Raw genomic sequence first — 25471 nt, forward strand, 5'->3', positions numbered from 1 at the left:
ACAAAGGATACAAATGGGGGGAAATCTCCGAATACACTACACCGCCACCAATTATACACAGCACAACCGTTTACCATTAAAAATATAAATCAAAACATGAATAAATATAACTAACAATTTGAACAGTGTGTGAATTCAAAAAGCCTCGTCAATGACAGCACTGAACATCAACTTACAACAACATTAAACATTTTTTTTTTTTTTTTTTTTTTTTTTTAAAGGTGCTGAATGCATCCTGTCAGCTCCGTGTCTGGCTGACTGTTTTCTGCAACAGCAACATCTAGAAAGTCTGTGCACCGTCTTCTCCACTAGCCTGGTGCAGGAGCTGAACGTACACACTCAGTAGCATCGCTTTAACACCAGTGCTCTTCCTGATTAAGAGAAACTGTAGCAGGTTTTACGAAGATGAAGATAATTTGCGTGTTTGATGGTTATTTCTGTGCAACTGTAGGGCAGCAAAGTTTTATTGCCATAGGTGATGAGCAACTGCCGTGAGAGTAATAAAATATATATTTTAAAAAAATGATATTCACCACAAATCTGCACTTTTGGCTTGGGTAGTGTTTGCTACATACACGGTAAATCAAGGAAAAACAACATGTCTTCATGACATGTTTCTGTTGTGAGAAGTATGACACTATGTTACTGACTGAAACCAGTGCATTGCAACCATCTATTTTAAACTTAACACCAGAAGAGAGTCTGGGAAAAATAGCGGATCTGTGATGTTGAATGTGAAACTTAGCAGATACTTACTAATCCAATGAAGATAAGAGTGCATAAATTTAAGGTACATCATCTCAGCAGGGTGAATAAACCGCTAAACAATTCCTGATTTGCAAGATATCAAAGTCCAACTGAAGACAAAGCTTTCAAAGCTTAGCACCGTGGTTGTTTTGTTATTCACAACAACAAATAAAAGAATTCTGAAAAGGAAAAAAGTTACCAACGTGTCGAATGTAAGGTAAAATACAGGTAAAATAAAGGTTTGGGTGAATGTATGGCTCAAGAACTGACTTCACCACAGCACGGATGGGTGCTATAATGTTCCTGTCACTGGAGGATGGAGCGATCATGATTATAAGTGTACTTTAGACAGACATATCCCCCCAGAAACAAATAAAACATAAGGAATCTCTCAAAGTTTAGCTATAGGTTCTCTGCCACGAGTCAAACAGATAAGGCTTTGATGTGTGTATCAGAAAAAAAAAATTCTGTTGGCGTCATCCATAAAGATCCTGGAACTGCCCACGTATTAAACAGCTGGTTTAAAATGTCCTGTTGTCATGAACACCAAAACCTTTTCCTCCACAATGATCACTGCTGCGGTGACATCAGCTCTACATGTGAACTCTTCACAAGCAGACGTACATTGTGAACATGTACGAGGCAAGAAACTTTCCCAGTTTCAAAAGTTAAGATTGCTGGTTCTCTTCTTATTCTCTGACCCACACAACGTCTACATATCAGCTGTAACCAGCCACACGTTTTCCGGCCAGTCAAATAGTGGCTAATTCCCCTGCTGCGCAGAAAGACCGCAGCCTCCCCGAGCCCAATCCAGTGCCACCTTAATTTAAGGCTTACTAGTAAACAGGATCCCCCCCCCCCCATTTCGTCCGAGGGATCTCTCAGTTGAGGAAACGACGGCATCGCCGGGCCCCACAGTTGCAGTTGAGTTTGTTGCTGGCGTCTTCAATGGGGAACTTGTAGTCGTAGGTGAGCTCCTCCCCCCTGTAGATTTTCCTAAGAGCAAAGATGACGATATGCTTCCGACCTTCCACGTTGATCACCCGCGAGTAGCAGTTGGGTTCGCACGAGTGGTTGATGAACCTTGCTGCGTTGCCGTGCATGGTTGCATCCACCACGTCAAAGTCATCGATGCGGAACATGTAACAGCCGATACCCTGTGAAGGCAGAAAATGAGACCTATTGGTGCATTCTTTAACCCATCTCGATTACTGTGGATTGATTACCCAACACTAGACTGAAAATGATGGAATAGAGAGAAGCCCGACAAACCTTGCCATCGTAGTACTTCTCCCGTTTGTCTGTGAGCACTGAGCGAATGACGATGCCTGCATATTCAATAACCATCTCCCCTGCTTCAATGTTCCTCTTGCAGAACAGACCACGCCCGTGGATAGCAGACCTACAACAGACGAACAAAGGTCCGAACTGGTTAGGTCACAAATTCAGTCGGCGGGATGCCGAAAACAGTGATGATAAACCACGATTAGTCCAGCAGATCGCAATTTTGGATGGGATTTCCCCATCATTCTTTAAAATGAAAAAGTATATGAAGCATAAAATGTTACATTTTTAATAGCAATCAAGTCGTCCACTGCTTTGGTTTATCGCCCATATTTTGCAAAACTAATCATGTTCCCATCAGCTTCAGCTGCGATTTGTGTTTAATTATAGTCAGTAAAAGTTGACACTTTACGATGGTAAAACTGCCAGCATGACTGCAGAGTGTTTGGGTTTTTTTCAGTGCTGTTTTTACCATTGCACACTCGCAATTTCCCTATACTAAAACTTTTTATTTGCATGTAACACATCAGAGACATGAGCCACTTCCACTTGGTTTAAACAACTAAAAAAAACTACTCGTATTTTCTACTGACAATTCTTTTTCATCCAACTTTTCCACAAACGTGGCTTACCTGTACACTCCTACGGCCTCCTTGGATGTCCGTTCCAGATGTCTGAAGCGCATGGCCATCGGTAACTCCAAACTAGTAGCCCGTCTAAGTGAAATAGCAGAAATTGATTCCACCAAAACATTCACAACAGTATTTTGTACTAAAGCAAATGGTGTGAACGGTTCAAATATGAAGAAATAAGGTGAAGACATATTTTGTTGCAAAAAAATATCCCTGCATTTAATGTAATCGTTGAAGTTTATGTTTAAATGCTACGTTGCAAAAAAAAAATAAAAAATTCTAAGAGAAAGATGTTTTTAAAAGACGACATTTCAACCCAAGAAACATTCACAGGTAAGTGAGTGACGCCTGACCTCGTAGACTTCAAAAGCACCTCATCCTCTTCGTCGTCATAAAGCCCAATGTCTGGAAGCTGTCGGTGCTGAGAAGCCAGGAAGTTGAACATATCGAACGTAGACTTCCTGTTGGAGCAGAGAAAATGACATTAGTTCTACTTTTATTGTGTTCATGAAACACAGCTCCAAAGAAGTGTAGCTGTTAAACATACCTAAGGTAGAGCTCAGAGCGGGCACAGCCACTGGGGTTGACCGGCAGATCATCCTCCTGGCTGAACTGTTTGAAGAAACGGAAAGTGTGGCGTTGACAACGATGAGCTCCTTGAAGTTGCTCCAGCAAGAACACCACTGCGTCGTGGACCAGACCGAGCATACGGCCGCCAGTGATCCTCTGAAACGTCAGAGGCCTCAGCCTCGCAATAGCTCGGCCCTCCTGCACCCCGTCGATCACCGCTTTCCAAGCCACTGAAGGAAGAGTTGAGAACTAGTTGTCAGTAAATTGCTAGATAATCGTCATATCAAGAAACTTGTTGAATTATTTTCAGAAGATTTGAGGTCGTTTGGAGGCTTCTGAAGAATATTTTCGCCCCTCACCCTCAATGCTGTCTGCCTCCACATTGAAACCATCGTCACTGGTTATCTCAAATCTTAAGTGTGGCTGGTCTCTGTTAGTCGGACATCCCTCGTGCTCATCAGACGGTGTTGGTTCATCATCCGAGGTAGAAGCAGCACCTGACACAACACAATTCATACAGCCCGTCTGTTACGCTACTCTTAAATGATTATAACTGCATTTTGAGCAAACTGAAAGAGGTCAGAAGCAAAAGAAGTTCCAAGCAAGAATTTGTTTTCCAAGTCACAGAAATAATTAGATTAAACAGTTTTAACTAAAGAATACCAGAGTATTTCTTCCAGTCCGTCAGGGTGCTGTGTCCCACTGGTTCCCAAGCATGCTGTTTGCCTTGTTCACCCTGAGACATGTAATTCCAAGGCTCCGATCTGCAAAAAAAAATGAAGAGTACAAAAGCTTTTCAAACACAAAACTACATCAATTCCATATCATGTATTTCTGAACTTAATAGATGTTTGGTTTTGCTTTATGAAACGCTTTCCATTTGTAACCAAATCCACAAGGTGTAAAAACTGTCCACATATGTAATGTCTACACTTCAGTACCCACAACTGGTAAACTGATGTCTGGTCTATTAAAAACCAAAACCAAATTCATTCATAAGACATGAGAGTCAGCTCAATATGGACGTTGAACTCAAATCACTGAATAAATTACATCATTTGTGAATATTGCAAAACAAGAACAGGAATGCAAAAGAAGCACACAAAGCTTCAACTCTTAACAACTCTTCCTTGTGTGTATTCAAAGTCCATTTCTTGTGTTAGCTCCATTTCAAACAAGAAGGCTACATCTAACATTGTAGAAGAGCCGCGACAATCATCTTCGTTAATCGTTTCTCATGCAATGTCTCGTGGTTTTGCATTGTTGCTCAGCCAGACCAAACAACATGACTATTTTCCCTTCTGGCTCTGGACAACTGTAATAAGTAGTTTTAGTTCCAGTGCTACGTGAGAAGAAGAAGAAGAAGAAAAAAAAACAACTTACCCCGAGCTATCAGAATCGCTTATATGCTCCTCCTTTAACTCGTCCAGGTTCAGGACTCCTTTCACTGTTGGGGTCTTGATGCGAACTCCTGACGCCCTGCTGGAGATGCTTGGGAAGGTTGGTTTGCGACGCTCCTCATCCTCACAGATGGGCTCTGGTTTTAGGAAATCAACTTTGGACTTCTTTGTCACAATGCGGTCTGAAAGCGAAGAAACTCTTTTCATGCGGACGTGGCTGCGAGGGCGGGGTGCGGGAGTTGGTGTTGATTTTGGTGACGGAGAGCGAGGCGGCACTGGTGGCTCTGGTTCAATTAAGAGGCCAGGTGGCAAAACCAGTGAGGAAGGGCTCATTGTCCGAAGACCACTCCACTTGGGTGTGTAATTGCTCGCCATTGCTTGGTTGATAATTGCTTGGGCGCTTTCACCAGGAGTCATGGGATTATTGTCAGTTGACACAGCAGGCTGTTCTGAGGCCTTGGATGACTTGGATTTTCGGGAGGCATTGGAATCCTTCTTCTTCTTTGGTTTTCTCAACTCTGTGGCAGCTTCATCTTTAGATTTTTTGGGGTTTTTTCTTGATTTTTTCACGTTGACCGCTGCCACTCCACCGTTGCTGTTGTGAGTGAGCAGCTGCGTAACCGTGGCTGGACTCTGAACTGCAGGTGTGACCAACGGAGAAACTGCTGTCGACGCATTGCCCCCAGGTGGTGGAGGAGTCATATTGCCAGCTGCTGCCAGTGTGGCTGACAGTGCGTTGCTCTGCAAAAGGCTGGCAATCTGAGTGACACAGTTGTAGGAAGGGGAGTTGGGAGTGGGCAGCTGGAAAGTGTTGCTTTCCGGGTTTTTCACAAAGATCTGCCCAAGGCGGTTCACCAGCAGGACATGTGGTGTAGGATCGACATTTGGGCCTCCCACCTCCTTCACAGTAAGAATGGCGTGACCAGGTAACGCCTGGGATACCAAAGGCTGTTGAGGTTCTATAGCTGGCCTGGGTGCAGAGAAGTTGATGGAGATTGTGTGACCAGATGTGGCTTCCTTCTGCACAGACGAGGAGCTGTAACCATTTAATATCACAGGGGCCGAGCTGGTTTGTACTGGTGTTGGAGCCACTGAACAGTGTGTCGACAGTCCAGAAAGAGATGACACTGAAGCAGAGGAAGACACAATGGTGACAGCTGTGGAACCCAATGGCTGTGTTTGCGTTGAGTAGATAGGTACAGAGACGGTACCACAAGTTCCTGCTGGGGAACCAGTACTCAGTGTAGCTGATAACACTGGATCATTTTGAGGGGTGACATTTAGCAGTGTTTGTGTCACATCTTCAACCGGACTCAGGGTGGTCAGTTTAGTGGACAACGGCTCCATGGCCGGGAGGGTCGTTGACTCTTGTGTGACCGTCACTGGCTGAAGTGTAATGCTTGTTAGAGAAGGCTGACTGAAACCTGGTAAACAAGAATACATCTGGATAGAGTCTACAAGGCCTTGAGAGGGGTTTTGCACACCTGCAGACATTAAAGGAGCAGGCTGAAGAAGACTCAGCAGGGAGCCCTGACTAGTATCAGAAGAATCTGCCAATGACGGCTCCATCGTAGCAGATGTTACGTGGTTCATCAACACAGTAGACCCCTCGGTTGATGATGCAAAGTGGCTGCTGTCAGGCTCTGAGTTCGGGGCTTTACAAGTTTCAGACTGTTTGGTCTCAGGTGGTGTGCCTTGCAGCACAGGAACCATCTCTGTGAATGGTGGGTTAGTGTCACATCTCTCAAGGACAAGAGGCGTTTCAGAGGCCAACCCTAAACTGGAAGCTACCAATAACTCCCCTGAATATGATGTTTCAGGCACCTTTGTGAGTAAATTAGGCAGAGCGGCATCAACTGGAGCAGAACGCATGGTCTCCCGATCTGCTAAAGGAGTGTCAGAGCTTTGACTGGCGTCATGGGATTTAGGTGGCTCATTGGGTGCACTATAGGTAGGACCTATTCTGGCAACCGAGATGGCGACTGATGAAGAGTTGTTTTTCTTATCATCGGATAATGCTTTGGGGCACTGGGGGCCGACTGTAGTTTCTGTGTCAGGGACATTTTTATTATTTAGGTTTTTGGCTTGTATCTGGGTTTGACTAGAACCACCAACTTTCTGAGCATCATCATTAGTCGCTATGCTTGCATCACTCTCTGTGCCATCATCTACCCCATCCAGCTGAGCCATAGGAGAAGAGGGAGACTTGGAATGATCTTTTGATGTAGGACAGCTGACTATTGTCCGTGAAAAGTCAAAGTAGTGCTCCATATCATCATCAGAGGATGTGTTGCCCAAATCATCCCTGGCTGAGGCCGCAGACCGTGGCAGATTGGCAACAAGGGTCTTCTTCTTGTGTACCTCTTGGGCTCTTCCCCAAAATTCCTCCTGATCATCACCTTCCACCACTATTTGCCCCCCACAGTTCATTGCCACACCTTCATTCAGGGGTGTTTCTTCAATCTCCAGTTCTGTCCGCATCTCTTGGCCCAGACTCATGCTGGGATCCTTATGAAATGAACTGTAGGGGAACTCTTCTTCATCCTTGTGTTGGTCTAAGTCCCCCTGGGGCGACGTACCATTTGCTGGCGAGACATCTTCAGGCTCTGGTGAAGCCAAGAAATTGTGCGGCACCTCGACTGAGTCCGACTGGCTCAAATCAAATGACAATCGAGTTCGGGGTACATGTTGCATGGATGATGAGAAGGGCAGACCTGCAGTGGAAAAGCTCCCGGCACTGTCCTGCCAGGTAGACTGAGGGAAGAACGAGTTACAATGAGTTATTGTATTCCCAGGGCATCGGACGGAGGAAGCACTTCGACCTCCAACTGGGCGGGACGATGGAGAATTTATCAGGTTGTCTGTAGCACCAAGTGGGAACAGTGGGGAGGTAGGAAGGGAAGATTTTCCAGCACGCAGGGTGATTGGTCCTGTCAGAGGGCCCAGAGGGGGAGGGGATATGTGAGTGCGTATGCCTGTGGGCTGTGAGTGTGGGCTGTGGCGACGAGCTCTTCGAGTCTCTTCCAGATCACTTATGGTCAATATGTGGTGGGGTTTCAACTGGGTTACTCCTAAGACAAAAACAGAAGTAATTAGCAGCTCAAGGCTTGTGAGCTTTTGATTGGATTCACATATAGTTTATTAGTGGATAAAAATAATTATCAGTTGATAATTATCATTATCAAGAAACAGTTAGGAGTTTATATTTTACCTGGGGATGGCAGGGGTCGGGACATTCCTCCTGGTGGTCTCCTGGGTTGGGGATAGCTGGGAATCTTTGGCCTTGCACCGTTATCTGACTTCAGTGGAGGACCTGGGGCAAAGGTTTCTTCCGCTGGAGGTTGGGATTCTGCCATGTCAGTCTCTTGGGCTTTAGATTCTGAAGATTCATAATCACAGCTTATGAAACAATAGGTACCTTTATATATTAATTTGCAGGAGATCACTTACTAATGTAGTGTGGTTTTTCACTATTAGGACACACACCGGGTAGCGGACGGGGGCTGTGAGCAATGGTGTGATTGTCTCCTCGATCAGGCATCTCCTCAACAGGCTTCTCTGGGACAATGGGCCGGACCTCTCGGACTGTACATGTATATTTGCACCGGCGTGATGGGTTAACTGTACTCCAGTACCAGCGGGAACACCTGACGAAGGAAAAATATATTTTTTAGAAATGCTTCTCAGTCCATGTTGCAAATATGATTTATTCACACATTTATATTTAAAAAGAAAAAAAGCAACTTACTGAAAACCCACAGGAAACAATTTTCCCTTGCCTGCTGAAAGTTCTGACAGGACACCTAGTTTGTCAATCTGTAAGGAACCTATGTAGTGACAATGTGAATAGCAATTATTAGTTTACCAAAGTTCAAAAGAAACAAGCATCGATGATGAGAAACCGACCTACCAATCATCACGTTGATCAATTCTGGTTCCAACCCAGTCAAGAACTTCCTGCGGAGGCTGATCCCCTCAAAGTCCACGTACACCCGGCGGTTCACTTCAAACTCCTGACCAGTTATCATCTGAACAGCAAGTGAAACACAGAAAGAAAACAACTCAGACTCAAATTATAAACCTTTAAACTGTTGCAACATCCGACGAGACAAGGTGGAAGCGTAGAATTTACCCTGCCACTGATGAGATGTCGGTGTTTGTAGCAGTAGACCTTCTTATCGTCCTGGAACACACACTGGCGGGAGCGGGCACACATGAAGTGGTAGTTGCTTTGACAAGATGTCAGGCAGCAGCCCACTGTGGCTCCCGTTTGGTTGCAGCGTTCACATCGCTAACGAGATTAGGATTAGTGGGGCAGAAGAGTGAAATGTTAGGTTTGAGTCAAAATAATAAAGAAACAGCAAGCAGTTAGTAGAGCCAGACAGACGTATTGATACTCAAATATCAGTACCAGCATTGGTCAGTCAGGCTCTATTTACAGGTTTGCGAGTAATCAAAATCAGGTTGATTAAATACTAACCATCAGACGCCCTCTTGTGACGGCACTGTGAACATGTAACAGAGAGCCATTGTCCTCTTCAAACACCTCAGCTGACCACAGACAGCAGTTGACATGCGCCCACTCATTCTGGCCCAAGTACAGTAACCTGCCAGCTTCCTAGTGAACAACAACGACAAACAAGTTCAGTGAGTAAACAACTAAAGCCGTATATCCGGTATTTACAAGCAGTGAAATGAGTTGACAACATATATCATTTTCATGTGTAATGCTTTACTTACATTAGGTTTAAGGTCTCCATATTTTTGGCACAAAGAGCACTGTCTCTCATCATCTTTAGACCATCCAGTGTCAAGATCCGCTTTTGAAAGACGGCCTCTTTTACCTGTATCAGTGTACAAAAGTAGACACTTAGTTGGCCCAAACTCCACATATAAGATAAAAAATAAATTATGAATAGCCAGTTCGTTCGTTCGTTCGTTCGTTCGTTCGTTCGTTCGTTCGTTCGTTCGTTCGTTCATTCGTTCATTCGTTCATTCGTTCATTCATTTCAACATCCCTCCTGAACCAACAGCATTACCTTTGAATTTCAGCCTAACAGCCCTGCTGGTTTTGAAGTGGTTCAGGCTTGTTGGCTCCCCAGACAACGGAGAAACTGCCTCTTCTTCCTTTATATCCAAGTTTTGTCCATTGTCCTCCAGCAAGAGCCCCAGTGGAGCCCTGCACGAGAGCTCCTCCCTCTCCTGCCACTGGGCATAAACATGCTCCGTTGTAGGAGGATGAACAGCATGGGACACCATCCCCCTAAAAAAAAAAAAAAAAAAAAAAAAAAAAAACTTTAGATATTTGGAAACTACAGATAAACAAGTAGGTCTACAGCACACTAAATACATAAGATGGTAGACTCCTAGTGCATTTTAAACATCTAGAGTGTTAGAATCGCATGCACTTTATTAGTTTCGGCTTGGACCAGAGTAATTCATAAATAGACACATGTATACAAACCAGTAAATGGTAACCATTACTCACACGGGCAAGTCTTTGGTACAAGGATTCCACACCTTTGGGTCTTGGCTGTTGAACCAATTGAATACCTCCTCGAGGAGCTAAAGAGAAAAATCATTAATCAATTAACCCACCTGCATTTCTACAACAATTACATAACTGGGTAGCTCTGGGTAATATCCCCCTTAACCCTCTTTGGCCATACAGCACCTTTAAGTAGTAAGAGCGTGCCAGTGCAGTGGGTCTCCTCTCCTCTGGAAGATCTTCCTCCTGCTCAAGCCTCTTTCGCACCACCTGAACCACATCTTCATGGAACATTTTCTATTAAAAGAACAACAATCAATTATGTCGCAGAGCTTTTTGTCATCTACCACTGAACAGGTTTGATGCCCTGCCAAACGACAGCTGGAGCAATTCCTAACAGCATGAAACCACTATCCTACAATACTATGTGTAACAGTGGAAACTGGAGTAAATTTACTTCATAGAACCAATCAGATGTGTAGCTCTGAAAGCTTCCAAACTTAAAAAAAAGAAAGAAAAAAAATAGCTCAAAACTTAAGTAAATTGAGTAGAAGCGTTAGGAAATTTCGTTTTCTTGGTCTAAGTGTTTTTCCGAATATGTCCGACAGTATTTAATGCAACATCCTTTTCACCTGCGCACCGTCTTTGCTGAGGTACAGTGTCACTATAAATATGTCAATCCTAATATCCCAAGCATATTAGCATTTCGGTTTTCTTTCCTTTAAAATACCTCTCAATTCTTATTGACATGTTAAAGCTAAAAGCTATAAAGCTCCATACAATTAACACAAAGTGCTTAAGTGTTGACATTATTAAGAGGTTATATTCTCACCAATGTAGTATAAAGGCTTTTGTCAAACTTCTTGCCCACAGCTCGCAGGTCACAGGCTGGCTGTCCTTCTATTCCACTGTCAGGGTCAACCAACTTTTCACACTGTAACAGAAACCAAAGCATATTTGACATTTTTTATTTCATAGGTATATTCAGTCGTGGATACGTTCCTTTACAAAACCTGCCAGGTTACACCAAAACAACTAGACAAGATGATGTAACATCTCCAAAGCAACAACTCTCTGTACTTCTGTTTTAACTGCCTGTTTTTCCGGTTTTTTTGTGGCTGAATATAAACGTGTAGTGTCTTAAAACGTGAATGAGGATAATGATAGTGAGTTACTTGCAACAGTTGAATTTTGTGTAGTGATGAAACAGCGAAAATATTAATTTTTTTAAAGGGTAGGGAATTTGGAGCCCCCCATTGGTGCTTCAATGGAATACCCAAAGGGCTTATGCAAATAGCATAAATGATGGGGGGGAAAAAAAAAAAAGGCAAATGCCATACATCTAAGACAGGAGATCTCCCCTTTTGTCAATTTCTCCTGGAGCAGTTCTGTCATTTCAAGGAGCTGGTGTCTTCTCTAACTCTGAAATTTCGATCACCTGACATTTTGTAAATAACATGACCAGCTAACTTTGCTTCTGAAAACTTGACAAACTGAGTTGCTGGCAGCACTTGTCAGCTGACTTGAGTTGAGCTAAAACCATCCAGTTCACACTGCTGCAACAGTTCCCCGCAATCTTCTAAAATAGTTCTGATTTAGTCTTTGGTCTAAACTGGACTTTATCTGTCACATGTACGTTTGATTCATAAAAACGGAAGCATAGTCTCCTACCTGCGAGCATGTAACAAGGTGCTGGGTGAGGGTGGAGGAAAGCAGGCAAGCTAGCACTTTCTCCACCCCAGCCCTGAGCTCAATGTAGAGCAGCTCTCTCCAGGCACTGGGCTGCGTCACGCTGCACGGCCGACACGAATACACTACGCTCTCCGGCAAGCTGGACAGGATCTCGTACAGCTCATCTGAAATGGATTTTACAGGAGCGGGAGTTAGGGTGGAGATTTAGTGAAATGTATCTGTATCCAAAATCCACACACAATACAATATTTTTACTGTATTCCAAAGAAAGCAGAAATTCCCCAAGATCGGGTGAGCATACTGCATGTGTGTGAAGCTGGGCTTTACATAAAATAATAGCAGCACTACGGGAAGTGCAAGTTATCCAGAAAGATGAAAAATAAAACTCACCTGTTAGATCCTCACATTTGGCATGTACCCAGTGGTTGCAGGTGCCACACTGCATCATCTGACTATCATAGTCATTGTCCTCATAACACTTGAAGCAGATTGGACAGTAGTTACCTATGAGAAAGGTAAAGAGAAATGTAAGGATGTTTAGCCTCATCATACAGGTAATGTTGGAAGATGCAAACGATATACAGGATACAGTAACTGACAAGATCACCAAATGAAACACACATATACTCTCAAAAGTTAAAGTCTCCCCTCACCCTGTTCATAGAGCTTTGAACAGTCTGGACAGAGTCCTTTGTCGTGGTTCCACTCAGTGTCCCAACTCTTGCCAGGTGTGACACCACAACTTTTACACCTGATGCATGTCATACAAACCTGCACAAAGTGCATCATATTAGTACAAGAAGTTAGCACGATTCTAATTCATGACTTTGCATTTTCCAAGAAACCTACCCAGGCTTTCCTCTTCTTGTTTTGTTTTGGATAGTTGGGTCCAAGACAGGAAGCATGATAACAGTTCTGGCAGCGTTCACACTCCAATAAAGGCTGCGGAACACACGAACAACGTGAAGCCAACAGATGGAACTACATTCATGGCGAGGAAACAAAACAAGTCAAAATAGCTGTCTGTACCTTTGAGAGCTTGTTTTTCCTGCCGCATACATGGCAAAACTTGCAGCGTCGGCAGCACCAGTTTTCCTTGTTTTCCTCAGAGGGGCGCTCCGCTGGTTCAAGGCAAAACTGGTGGAAAGGTTCACAGCATACTTGGCAATACAGCATCTGTACAAAGAAATTCACAAAACAAACAAGACTTTAATTTCAAAATGGCACTCAAATAATGTATAACATGATGAAATTCCTTTTTTTCAGCTGTATCATGTGGTGTTATGTGTACAAGTAGGTTCAACATGAATGTACAACTGTATCAGTTAACAATTTATGAATATGTGGTAGAATCAAAGACAAAGAAACAGATTAACCATTTCAATTAAAACTGAGCGGAAAGTATTGAGCAGTTACCTCATGTTGCCCTTTACTGGCACAAAGGAAGCAGACATAAGGTGGCATAAGCGGTGCAGAGGTCAGTATGCTCAAACCACCCATATTCCAGACGTTCTCCAAAGTACAGTCCTCCTGGCAACGAGACAATAATAGATGAGAAAAGACTGCTCGCAGTAGTTCTGAGCATAGTTAGTATTCTGTCAGGCAAACTGTCCATTTAAAGAAAAAATGACATATACAGTATGTATATTCTTATCTTGTTGTTTCAGTTATGATGGGACAGTTGATTGGTGGGTTTACATCTTAAATTTTGAGGTAAGTGGTAATGTCAAGTCAAACATTTAAAATGTATCTTTGTAAAGATCAGTAGAAACACGCTTCTAACCAAATACTGCAATGAAGTCATTTTGGGATTTAGAGACAAACACTGACCTCTATTGGGTAAAAATGATAGTATTGTTTGAACTAGTGAATTGCATTTGAACTTATTGCACGTGTGACTACATCTATGGAATAAATAATGTTTGAGGAAAACAAATATAAAAACTTTTGTGTTTAACTCCAAATATCACTTTACATCAAATAGCTACATTTACATCACTACCTGTTTTACATCGGGAACATATAAAAGAAGTGTGTTCATATTAAAATATATGTAACGCAACTGTAAAAAAAAATAAAAAAAAATAACATACCTTGAAGTCAACCCTGATTTTGTGAGTAGGTTTTGAAGACTCAACATCTCGCTGCTCAAACCCATGGGCCAGTGCAGCCAGGACACTTGGAGGAGTCTGCTCCAAAGGACCCTGAGTGACAACCAGAACTTTAATGTGGGCGGTAATGGACACACTTACGTGGCGCTTTTTTTTTCCATTTGCTTTTGACTATGCTTTCACACATGTCATGTCACCATGGATACACAGGGTATCCACAATGACATGACACATGTCAAGTTCACAGAAAGCAATTAAGAGCATTAATGGTGGGGCAAGTAAATCAGGAGATGGGGCAAGATCAGCAGCTGACTTTTGCCGAAGCTTCTGTTTTGTCTGCTACTGTCGCAATTACAACAGCGACCTCCTCAAATGTTGTCATGTTTAGTGAAGCATAACTCAGTGTGCCAAAGCTGGACAGCAGACGTTGTTGGCCTTGTTTGCGAACCTTCAATAGACCCCGGACCGACAGCCGAGACATAGCAAATCAAACACAAAACAAAACTGCAACAAAGTTGTGCCCCTGATCGAACACAGCATTACCCACCTTCTCAGGTTTGCGTCGACATGGTGGCACACGATGTGAACTGGACTTTCGATGCCTGACCTCATCATCTGAAATGTCTCCCAAGAATCCATCAAGTGACACAAAGTCTTCAGAGGACAGGATAAAAAAAAAAAAAAAAAAACAGAAACACATCATGACAAGGCTGAGTCCGCTTCCCAGCAAAATAATATCGAACTTTAAAAACATGTCTTTATACAATGCAGTTTTAGAGCTGGGGTTAAAGAGCTGTGTACGGGCAAGTGTCTGCAATATGATAAATACTGGGATATATTGCCATACTGTAAGCAATACATTGCAAATGTCTTAAATCAAATTTTAGGAAAACTGTTAAGGTATATGCTACTTATTCTGCTCAGATATTTAAACACGGCATAAAATGAACTACCGGCTGCCACAAATCTCTACACCTAATTTTATGGATTAAAATTCGATTCAATGTTTTTGAGAATCAATACAAAACAATACCGAGATACACAAATGTATTGATATTTTCTTAAACCCCTTCTTTACACCATACAAAAACAGATACTAATCATCCGTGGTGTTATTAAATACACTAAACGAGATTGTGTATCTCATACGGTCTCTTAAATTTATATTTACCTTGGCTGAAACGAGGTCCAGCACCCCGTCTCCTTGCTGGTGAAGCAGAACTTGAGACAGCTTTGTCATCTAGATCTGAGTCATAGTCTACCAGGTCAAAATAGACACGGGGTTTCACAACACGCTTCGGCTGCTTCCTTACTGACGGACTGTGGCCGTCACCCTGGAGACCAGATGGCGAGTCCACAGCGCCCTCGTTCCCTTCGTCATTGCTTGAATGACCCCCGCTGAGAGAGGATCGCCGTCGCTTAGAGGAACCTTAAAAACAAAAAACACAGGTGGCATTGTAGCTGACAGACTGAATGTTATGAAAGTGTTAGTATTAGCAACATGAAGCTTTCATGCTGAAGTGAAAAATTACCTTTGGGCGCCGTTCTTCCACTTAATCTGCGTGCTTTCCTTTCCTCAATTTGATCACATCTCTTATACCTTTTAGAAAAAGAACAGAATCCTTACTTCTGAACATTGTGCTGTGCTCCACAACAACTAGTAAGTAAGTGAACTTACACACAACACTGCCGCTTGGTGTTGGGACCACCAAACTTGGGTTTGTCGAGGCAGTTCATGCACTTGCCACAATCATCCTCGTGGTTGCAGCCTTTGCATACTCCACACCTCCGAGAGCGATACCCAAACGGCCCGAGTCCTTTCCGTTTCACAAAATTTGACGGCTTCTTGACCTTGGTGACCTTTGGATCGGACAGCCCGGGACTGTCTGATTCTGATGGAGACCCAACATCTGCAACAACAAAAATAGAGTAAGAACTGAGAAACCGACACGTTCACATTTTATTCGATTTACCTTATCCGAACGGAAGTAAATACAAGACCGATGCAATGATTATAAATTAATCCGATTGCATTCAAACTGGTCTGATTTCAAGCAATATAAAACATTTTCAATCACAAGACTCAAACCGCTCCAGCTTCAATCTACTCCATCCTGCCACCAAGTAATCACACTGGAGTCACAAGAAATGTTACGGGAACATTCAAAGAAAGCAAATCCAGATAGTTTTGTCAGTCATGTCATATCTACCTTTAGTGACAGCTGATGGGGAAATGCCAGATCTTTCATGCAGTGGCAGGGCGCTAAGTCTGGGAATGTCATCTGGTACCAAGGCTCGAGGCTGCCCGAGTACCACAGATGCAGCACGACACACGTGCTTGATGCGCGGACCTCCTGCTCTACGAAACTCCTGGCACAGTGGGGAGATGAGCTGTTGCTGAAGAAGAAGAAGAAGAAGAAGAAAAAAAAGGGGGGGTGGGGTTCACACCAGGCACATTTTTTATTTAATTACTGGTAATAAATATCAGTACAATGAACAGAATGGGGTTTCTTTTGCTGAGATTTGGGAAAAACCAGAGACAGGATTTTAAGTCGGATCAACGTTTCCCCCGTCGGGCCTATTGACTTGGACACTTACTTGTCCTTGAGGCGGCTCTGTCTTGACAGGAACATCAGACCCAAGCTGTACCCTCTGCTTCCTCCTTTGTCTCTTAGAGGTCATATCCTGGGACCTGGCTCCAGCTGGGCCAGACAGCAACTATGGAGTTGATGGGCAAAAGCAAGGCATCAATACAGGCCTCAGAAGACATCCCGCATCATTCAAAACACTTGTGTTGTTTATAGGTTTTCTTCCTCAATAACAGGTTTTAGTACATAAAAGGTAAAGGGAGACACTCAAGGAAAAACATGTTTTGTTTTTTTTAATGCAATGGTCAGTAGAGATTTGGGACTTTTTTGAATGCATAATGTCTCCTTTCATAATTGTGGGAAGAAACCTTTGAAACTACACATTTAGGAGTTGATTTTACTACAGTTTTTTGCATTTTTATCTGTAAATTTGATCTAAGTTCACGAAAAGTTGGCACATATAAAATGTTATCTAAATCAAGTGCAGAATGATATATGAACAAACCTCTGTGTAAATACTTTCTGAATATTGAAAACAATAAAACTGGATTTTGGTGTGTGTGCCCCTGAAGTGCTATTTTCTGACTCAGAGTATGAGAAAAAAAAAAACTAATTTTGACAAAACAGCCTTTAATTTTGCAGTACAGCCAAAAATTCCCACTTTCAATCCTATCTATATCCTATCTAAAGGTTTTCACGGAGTGATATGTTCATATTTGTACTTATTTATTCATAGAGTATCTTAGCATAACATTTTATTCCTAAAAACATGTCCACATTTTTTTTTTTATTATAGCTGACAGCAATTTTCTGATTCATGGAGTGATAAAAGACTCCCCAAATTCCCTTTGTACAAACTTTGACTCTAATATGTGAACAAAATTAATCAACACGTATGAACCTGGCTTTATCAAATGTTCATATTCGTGCTCTAGACATTAATGCAGATTACTGCATATTTCATTAGTTAAGAAAAGTTGTAATACAAAAAAATATTTGTCTTAAAATAAGTAATCAACTGAGAAACTATCATGGTGACATCTATGAGTTAGAAATTATAATTTCTTTTACCCTTTTCACCTGTAGTGTTTGACTTAAGTTAACAAAAGAACAATTAAGTCTATATAGAGAGAAAACAGGCTTTTAGTGATCGTGTTCTTACCCCAGATGACTTAAGCTGTTTCTGCTGGTCAATTTTAATGAGCTGGACCTTGGCTTTCCTGAGGAGATTGAACATTCTTTTATTTGCGCCGGTGAGGCGCGCTCTTTGTGACGCTCCCTTCTCTACAGATGCGAGACCCTCGCCAGCACCTCTGCCTGATTTCTTTTCCAGCTGCAACTCTCCTGTGGAAATAAATTAATAGATGTCAATTTCTGGTACGTTGTATGTAATAAAGTAAGTAATACAGTAGTCATAAATCCAATTTTTGTTCATGCAGAATGAATCTGATGTTTTTAATCCTTTTCTTACCTGAGTGACGCTGGGCAGTGTCTATCCCAGCTAACGCTTTCTCTTCACCGTGCTGAATTGTGAGGGACTTGGAGTTCATAGTCCTAACACACACAGAAACCTTTCTCACCACTCCAGGGGAATCAAGGTCCTCTATCTTGAGCTTGGACTTGTCCTTCTCTGTGCTTGTATTTCGTTGCCTGAGACTGATGCTCATGGCCTCGTCATCAAGTCCCTCTGCTAAATCAACAGGAGGCTGAGGAGGTTTCATCACACTATCCAGCTCTGTTGTGCTTTTGCTTTTGGGAAGTCCGGTGTGTGGCTTCTTTAGCCTTTGATAAATCTTGAGGTGAGCCATTTGCTTACTAATCTTAGGAGAAATCTTCTTTTTCTGAACATCCAGGAGGTCGGTAGATAATTCTGGAGGCTTATCAAGAGGGGTGGATAAAAACAGATCCCCACATTTGGCCTCTGGATTTTTATCCAGTGTATACATTTCTTCGCTAGACTCTTCTGGCACATGCCACTGGAAACTAGAGTTCTTCAGGAGGGACTTTTTCTTTTCATTTTTGCCACTTTTTCTCTCAGGAAACAGGCTGTCGGCGATATCAATGGTGTCGTCTAGTTCCTGAGCTGAAAACAGATCGACATCCAGTTGAGCTTCACTCAGTATGTCCTCCTCATCAATTGGCAGAATAGGAGATATTGCTCTCTCCATCCCATCGTCTGGCTTCTTTCCTGGGCGTATTTGCATGCCCAGTTGTAAACCCTTCTTTGGAGAGTTTCTTCGAGGCAATACAGACATTCCAGCGTCATCCATAAACCTTTGCGGGGTCTTGATTACTCGCGAGGATCTGGCACTTACGACAGGCATAATGAAGTGCTTGATGTTTTTGACAAACTTCAACTTACCGGGCTGAGCATCTACAACATCTGCCTGATGCCCATCGACTAATGTGTCAGTTTCTTCCTGCTTCAAACTATCTTTGTCAAGTCCAATTTCTATCAGCTTCGATATTATTTTGGACTGTGGTTTTGGCCTTTTAGGTCCAATAAATTGAAGACCTGACCGTCTCTTTTTGTACTTTTTATGTACTCCGATAAGTTTGGAGCTTGGGGCCGGGGTGGTAGCTGCCAGTGGGGTGAACATGTCATCATCTCCCTCGACAATCTTCTGACCTTCAGATATATTAAGCGGCGCAAACTTCCCATCACTGCCCCGGTGCCTGTGTTTCTGACGCTGTCCAATTAAATTTTTGCGCCTCTTTTTCAATTTTTTGTGAGATTTCTTTGCTGTGTTTAGATCACTTCCTTGACTTTCTGACACCAAAGGCTGTTGAGTATCAATCAACTGGATGTCCGTTTCCTCTTTTACTGGTGGCTGTATCAGCTCTTCTTCCACTGACACGGTGTCCTGTTTGGTCTCCGGCTCAGTGCAATCTTTCACTTCTGGTTGACTCGTCTCTGTTACTAAAGGCTGAGTATCTTCTTTAAGAACAGACTCTGTGTTAGTCGTGTCAACTGTAGCGAGCTCTGCGTTGACAGCAGTTTCTGGAGAAACAACAGTCTTCTTCCTTTTAACAGACTTCTTTTTCCCTAGTTTATTATTTCTGCATCTTCTAGGTTTGGAAGGCACAGGCAATGGTTTGGCCTCTTCAGTCTGTGGCTCTACCTCTTTCTGTGGAGAAACTTCACCTGGCACCTGCAGGGAATCTTCGGCAATCTTTGAGGTATCCTTGTCAAGAGTTTCAGATGAGTTCACACTGGTCACCTGTGACAGGTCCTCAGTCGAAACATGACAAGAGTTTTCAGGAAGAACGTGTGAGCTGGAATCTTCAGTTGAAACCTGAGAAGAATCTTCAACGTGTACCTGTGGAGCATCTTCAACCTGTGGACTTGTTCTAAGCCTGCGTTTCTGGGTGGTCGCCGGCTTCAGACTGACAAATTTTGATTGTGGTGAATCAAGGCTTGATGTCCTCCTCCTTAATCTCCTAGTTGGAGTGACTTCAGCTTCCAAACATGATGCTTTATTCTCAGTACCGTCACTTGGATCTTTCTGAACATCCTCTTTCTTTTCAGGCAAAGGGCTGACCTGCTGAATCAAGAAGGACGGCTTTGAGCTTTTATGTTTACCAGGAGAGGAGACCTTCTTAATCTGAAGAGGGGGGACAACTTTCCCGCAATCTGTTTTCGTGATTTCTTGAGGAGGTGCTTCACTTATGTGCTCTACTTCAACTTCCACCTGTAAAGTGGGCTTTTCCTCCAATGGCACGTCAGCCTCGTTTTGGGGATCCTTCTCATTACTATCCGTTCTGTCACTCTCCTGTGAGGCTGTGCTATCCAGTTTCGATGTTTTATCCATTCCCTTTAAATTTTTGTTGACACTGGTGTCACAGAGAGTGGAGTGATTCACCTCACTCACAGTCTTTGCTGTTACTTTGACAGTGTTTTCAGCACCTTGTGTCTGAGCCCCTCCCTTCACTAATGTTAAAGTCCAGATAAATTTTCTCCGTTTTTTCTTTCGGGATGAATTCTTCCCACTGGCCTGTGCATCATATTTGGGATTTTTGACCTTGACCAGCTTTAAGCTTGGGACACTCATGTCCTCGTTTTTCAAAGGCAAACCCTCACTGGGTTGTGCAGCTAAATTGTCAGTCTTTTTGGATGATGGACCTTGGGTTTCTGGCACTGTAGCATCTTTATTCAGCCTCCTGCTTTGCCTTCGTCTTTCATTGCCCGCCAATGGTTTGACCTCCACTGTTCTTGAAACTTCTGACTTGGGCTCTGCCAGAACAGTATCACTTTTGCTCAGACTTTCTGGTTCAGCTGTACTGTTTGAGACTTTTTTAGAAAGTGGGTTAGTGACTCTATTGCTCCTACGAGTCACTTGTTGATTAACTTCACAAGACTGTGCTGCCACAGTTTCCTTATGCTTTAATTTCTTTGCATTCCGTTTTGGCTCTGCAGTCCCACTCCCCTTTACGGTGTCAAGTTGATCGGTCGATTCTTTCTCGTTTGATTTTTGGTCATCAACCACAACTTTGGCGCTAGTCTGGCACACAGGCTCTGCTGTCTTTAAAGCAGATCTCCCACGCCTTCTTGTAGGTACAGTCCCCCCTCCTTTATCTTCCAAGCTATGTTCATCCTCATGTGGTTCAGTTTTTAATTTGACATGAGCACTTAAAATCTGGTCACCCTGAATGTCCTTGGCTTTTGGCTGATCCTGAATTGCTTTTATCTTTAACTTTTTCACCGATTTTTTCTGAGGCTCCTTTACAGTTTTCATTTTCTTTTTGGCCACCAACTTTATAGTAATCCTTGGTGCTGCTGCTGAAGCTCTGCTTTTAGCGGACTGTCGATCCATAGTGTTTTTTCCTTTCAAGCTTTTCCTGCACTCCTTTGCAGGCTTTGCTTCAAGAGATATGCCGTGTATTTCCTCCGTAGGTTTTACATCTTTTTCAGGATCAGGTGGGATAGCTGCCTCTACTGCAGGTGGTTTAAGCGGTAGCTTCTCACTTTGTCGTTTAGACTTTGTGTTGACAGCATCACCTACAAAAAAAAAATAAAAAAAATTTAACACTACAAAATCCATTACTCTTCCATCGAGTACAAGACTGGGAATGAAAACTACCTACTCTTATATTGTGGTTCATGCTTCATTTAAATTTTAACTTGTTGATGTCCATAAATTACACCAAATATGTCATGTGATGCAGTCATAGCTTTTTCTTTACCTTTGGAAGAATTTTGTTGCGACAACACAGATGCTTTGGAGCCTTTTCTCTCAGCTTCAAATCCTCTGAAGTCATCACCCTTGAAAAAGCAAACAGGGTAATTAACACTTGAAGCCACTTAACACCACTCAGCTGGAAACTGCTAAAACCATCAGTAAACACAATAACTAAACTTTGTAGTCATTAGCACTAATTATGCCCACTAAACAGACCAAGTAACAAATTGATGAAGAACAATGACTTTCGCTGCATGTTCACACTTAAGAATGGATCATTTTCAACCTCATGTTGATTTTATCAACACACATACATTTTTTTTTTAAAAAACCGTGTAAGTGGATCTTAGCATATTGTACCAGGGGATTTTTGCTGAAACTCAACTAGGAGAAAAAAACACATCATTTACTTGCAATTTTAGGGAAATCTGTGACAGGCTTGTTGTTTAATTTTTTTTTTCATTCAACCCAAGTATTTGCATTCACCTCTGTGTTGTAATAAATACGATATGAACACGGTCTGCATTAGTAACAATCAGGGGGGAAAAAAACAACAACAACAAAAAAAAACATTTGGCAGTTTCTATGATGCAGGTACAAATCACCTGGAATCTCAGCTAAAACAAACACATCCAATAACCTTAAAAAAAAAAAAATTTAAAATCTGCAGGGAGATGACGGTCTGTAATTACGATTCCCTTCAACAACTACTGCACGTCTTCCTTCCCTCATGTTTGCAACTGAGACCGCAGAGCCTACAAACATATCCACTTTTTTTTGTTTTGTTTTTATGAATCAGAATTAGACGTCAGTGACTCCATGTGTATTGGAGAACTTTCCGTTTCAAGTGTGCACCAACACAATCCTTGCAGCACCATTCAAACCTGTCGTGTTGAACATGAGCCATCCTATTCTACCCAAAACATTCAGTCACTTCTGACTAAAAAAAAAACAACAAAAAAAAACCCCCCTACAACAGCCAAAAAATTAAAACTGCTTTAGCTTAGTTTTTTTTTTTCTTTTAAATTATTATTATTATTTTTTATAGCGATGTGCGTGTTGTGTCTAAATGAAACGAACCTTTGCTGGGCAGACAAACTCTGGACAGCGTATGGAAACAGAAAAGTTAGCGCTTTAGCCGCCGTGCGTCCTGGACGGAGGCGCTAGCCTTCCCGTTCTTTGTGTTCGCTATTAGCCAGCTAGCTGCTAGCCGTGGCCCGCTAAATCATTACGAGCTCCGTGTTTACAAATTACCATCCTCACTCACTGGCTTTTAAAAAAATATATAAATATATATATATATATACACATCCAAAAAAAAAAAGTACCGCATGTACTCGTATTTTAACCTCCACGCGAGCAGCTGGAGGGACACTGCTGATGTAACTTGGAGAGCTTTTGGCTGCAGTGTGTGTTTTTTTTTTTTTTTGCGTTACGACTGTTCGTTCAATGTTGTGGGAAGCTACATTGTGCTAACAGCAGTTAGCATGTACCGTTTAGCCTCAGCGAGCCTGGACGCTGAAAAGCGACCGCAGCAGAAGGATGTTGACATTTCAACCATTTGCACTGAAACCAGTCGCTCCGCTCCGGACAGCCGCTTCACTCTCGCACTTTCACGATCATACCAAAAAAAAATAAAATAAAAATAAAATAAAATGTGAGAAGATGAAATAGAGATACTAACTCCTGGGTCGGTTTGGGACCTCACCTCTTCGCTCCCGCTGGAGCTGTATCCAGCCTGACCGAGGGTCTTGTGGCTCGCTTCTATCCCGAGCAAGCGCAAATGCGACTGGTCTTCGTTTAACGACAGGACCGGGTTCGCGGGCCTTGGCCCTCCGTTAGTCACATCATCGGCTTCGGAGCCCGATCGTCCGAGTTGCCATCGCTTCTCGGAGCGCAAACGACTGCGCGATGACCAAGGCCGACCGGGGAAACGACCTCTGGCTGTGGCGGTTCCACCTTGGCCTCCTACGGCAGCCGCGGTTGCTGATCCGCATCCCGCTGCCGCCATCATTGCTTCAACAACAACACACCGACGGTCGGCTAGCAGGTCGAGGAGAGACAAGAGGGAAGGCGCGAGATGGGAGGGGGGCGGGGGGGGGGGGGGGAGAGCCGCAATGGCGCACGGGAAACTGAGTTTCTCCCCCCGCGTGGCTGTTCTGGGAGGAGAAAGTTGTAGTTTTACGCACAGGTTTTACGTCAAATTAAAGCCAGTGGTAGGTAGGTAGTTACTTTATTAATCCCCGAGGGGAATTTTTTTCGCTACAGCAGTATACAGGAAGCAATAAGATAATAATAAAATAATAAAAAGCAATAAAATAGCAGTAAAAAAAATATTAAATATAAAATGCACAGTATATACAGTATATACAGTACATTATATATATATATATATATATATTATATACAAACAAACCAAGAAACACAGTCAGGTAGGTAGGTAGTTACTTTATTAATCCCCAAGGGGACATTTTTTTTTCGCTACAGCAGCATACAGGAAGCAATAAGATAATAATAAAATAATAAAAAGCAATAAAATAGCAGTAAAAAAAATATTAAATATAAAATGCACAGTATATACAGTACAGTATATATCTATATATATTATATACAAACAACCAAGAAACACAGACAACAGTGGAGTATACAGTAGAGGAAGCACATGGATCCTTTACTTAAATAAAAGTACCAATACAGCAATGTAAAAGATAACCCGTTATAAGCAAAAGTTCGTGTTCTCTTTTAAAAGCTTGTTATTATTCATTGTGACAACATTTCCTCTAAAAAGTAGGCTAATCGAAGTGAAATTTAGTGGAGTGGAAGTATAAAGCAGTATCAAGTAGAAATACTAAGGTAAAAAACTTAAGTACAATTTTTGAGTGGTCAAGAAAATTAAGAGCAGTGCTTGACTAAATTAACTTAGATACGTTTCACCACTGATTAAAGCATGTTACATCTTTCAACAAAAAGACAACATAATTTTTTTTTTTTATCATGCTTACGTCTATCCCACAACTTAAAAGTTGCATTTCAAGCTGGTAAAAATAAAATAAAATAGTTACATGTTGACATAGACTTCCCTGGCATGATATAGTATACAATTAAATCTCAGTACATCAACTCTCTGATTAACACCATCAAACTGACTACAAAATGGTTTCAACAGAATTGACAATATAAACCCTCGTGAAGATAACCTTTACAGCAGAGGTGGCTGCAAACTATGTATAGGCATGTTCCACTTTTTTCAATAGTCATAACTGGGAATAGAAACGTTTCAACGTGGGTTATTACAGGCCATATATTAAACAGGTTTAATGAGTGTGGAGAATCAAACTATTCATCATGGCAGCAATGGATTTGGACAATAGTCAGGCATTTAAAAAAAAAAAAAATGCTTCTCCAGTTAAAAACTATAAACAGAAGCTCCTCTGAAATTAGATGGCAATAAAAGTGACCTAGCCCATGATAAGGCTTGATCAATGCATCAAAACATCTCGCTATAAGTAGCATCCTGCAGAGAATGGCATGCAGTGTTGTAGCATTTACAGTGAGTGTTCTGATGATTAAAAGTATTGCATCCGTGGTTATTACCCTCAGTCTACACATTGCTGTAACAGTAGATGGCAGTGCGCATCTGTATTGCCACCAGAGCAGGCTGAAGAAGAAGCAGAAGTAAGCAACTCAATTGTGGAAGTGTTTGTCTTGAGCTACAGCCCGAGCAGTGTTAGAAGAAAATAATGTTGCTTGGTGAATCGGATAAGGAAGTACTATATTAA

General features: G+C 42.3%; 1 protein-coding gene across 3 annotated transcripts; it reads right to left on the reverse strand.

The window, feature by feature from the left end:
• Positions 1-15: 15 nt before the first annotated feature.
• On the reverse strand, positions 16-23730 carry kmt2bb (lysine (K)-specific methyltransferase 2Bb). Of its 3 annotated transcripts, none has more exons than XM_069143029.1 (36): positions 23401-23730; positions 21697-21775; positions 17984-21511; positions 17675-17856; positions 16523-16642; positions 16135-16321; positions 15603-15834; positions 15457-15524; positions 15096-15353; positions 14472-14578; positions 13907-14017; positions 13230-13343; positions 12843-12989; positions 12663-12755; positions 12467-12584; positions 12204-12317; positions 11793-11977; positions 10954-11055; positions 10308-10418; positions 10122-10198; positions 9673-9896; positions 9374-9477; positions 9114-9251; positions 8766-8924; positions 8544-8661; positions 8382-8460; positions 8084-8280; positions 7845-8012; positions 4617-7704; positions 3897-3997; positions 3593-3730; positions 3211-3463; positions 3017-3124; positions 2664-2747; positions 2020-2149; positions 16-1904 (listed from the first exon to the last, which is right to left on the reverse strand). In XM_069143029.1, exons 1-36 carry the CDS (start codon positions 23704-23706, stop codon positions 1629-1631), a joined length of 11604 nt encoding a protein of 3867 aa, XP_068999130.1. In that variant the 5' UTR covers positions 23707-23730; the 3' UTR covers positions 16-1628. The 3 variants fall into 3 exon arrangements, with proteins under 3 accessions (XP_068999130.1, XP_068999131.1, XP_068999129.1); XM_069143030.1 differs by having other exon boundaries at positions 8120-8280; positions 23377-23730; XM_069143028.1 differs by having other exon boundaries at positions 23377-23730.
• Between the last annotated feature and the right edge of the window lie 1741 nt (positions 23731-25471).

The sequence above is a fragment of the Embiotoca jacksoni genome, unplaced genomic scaffold (genome assembly GCF_022577435.1).
Source record: "Embiotoca jacksoni isolate LCO1_2020_lvr unplaced genomic scaffold, fEmbJac1.0.p SCAF_11, whole genome shotgun sequence".
Taxonomy (NCBI): Eukaryota; Metazoa; Chordata; class Actinopteri; family Embiotocidae; genus Embiotoca; species Embiotoca jacksoni.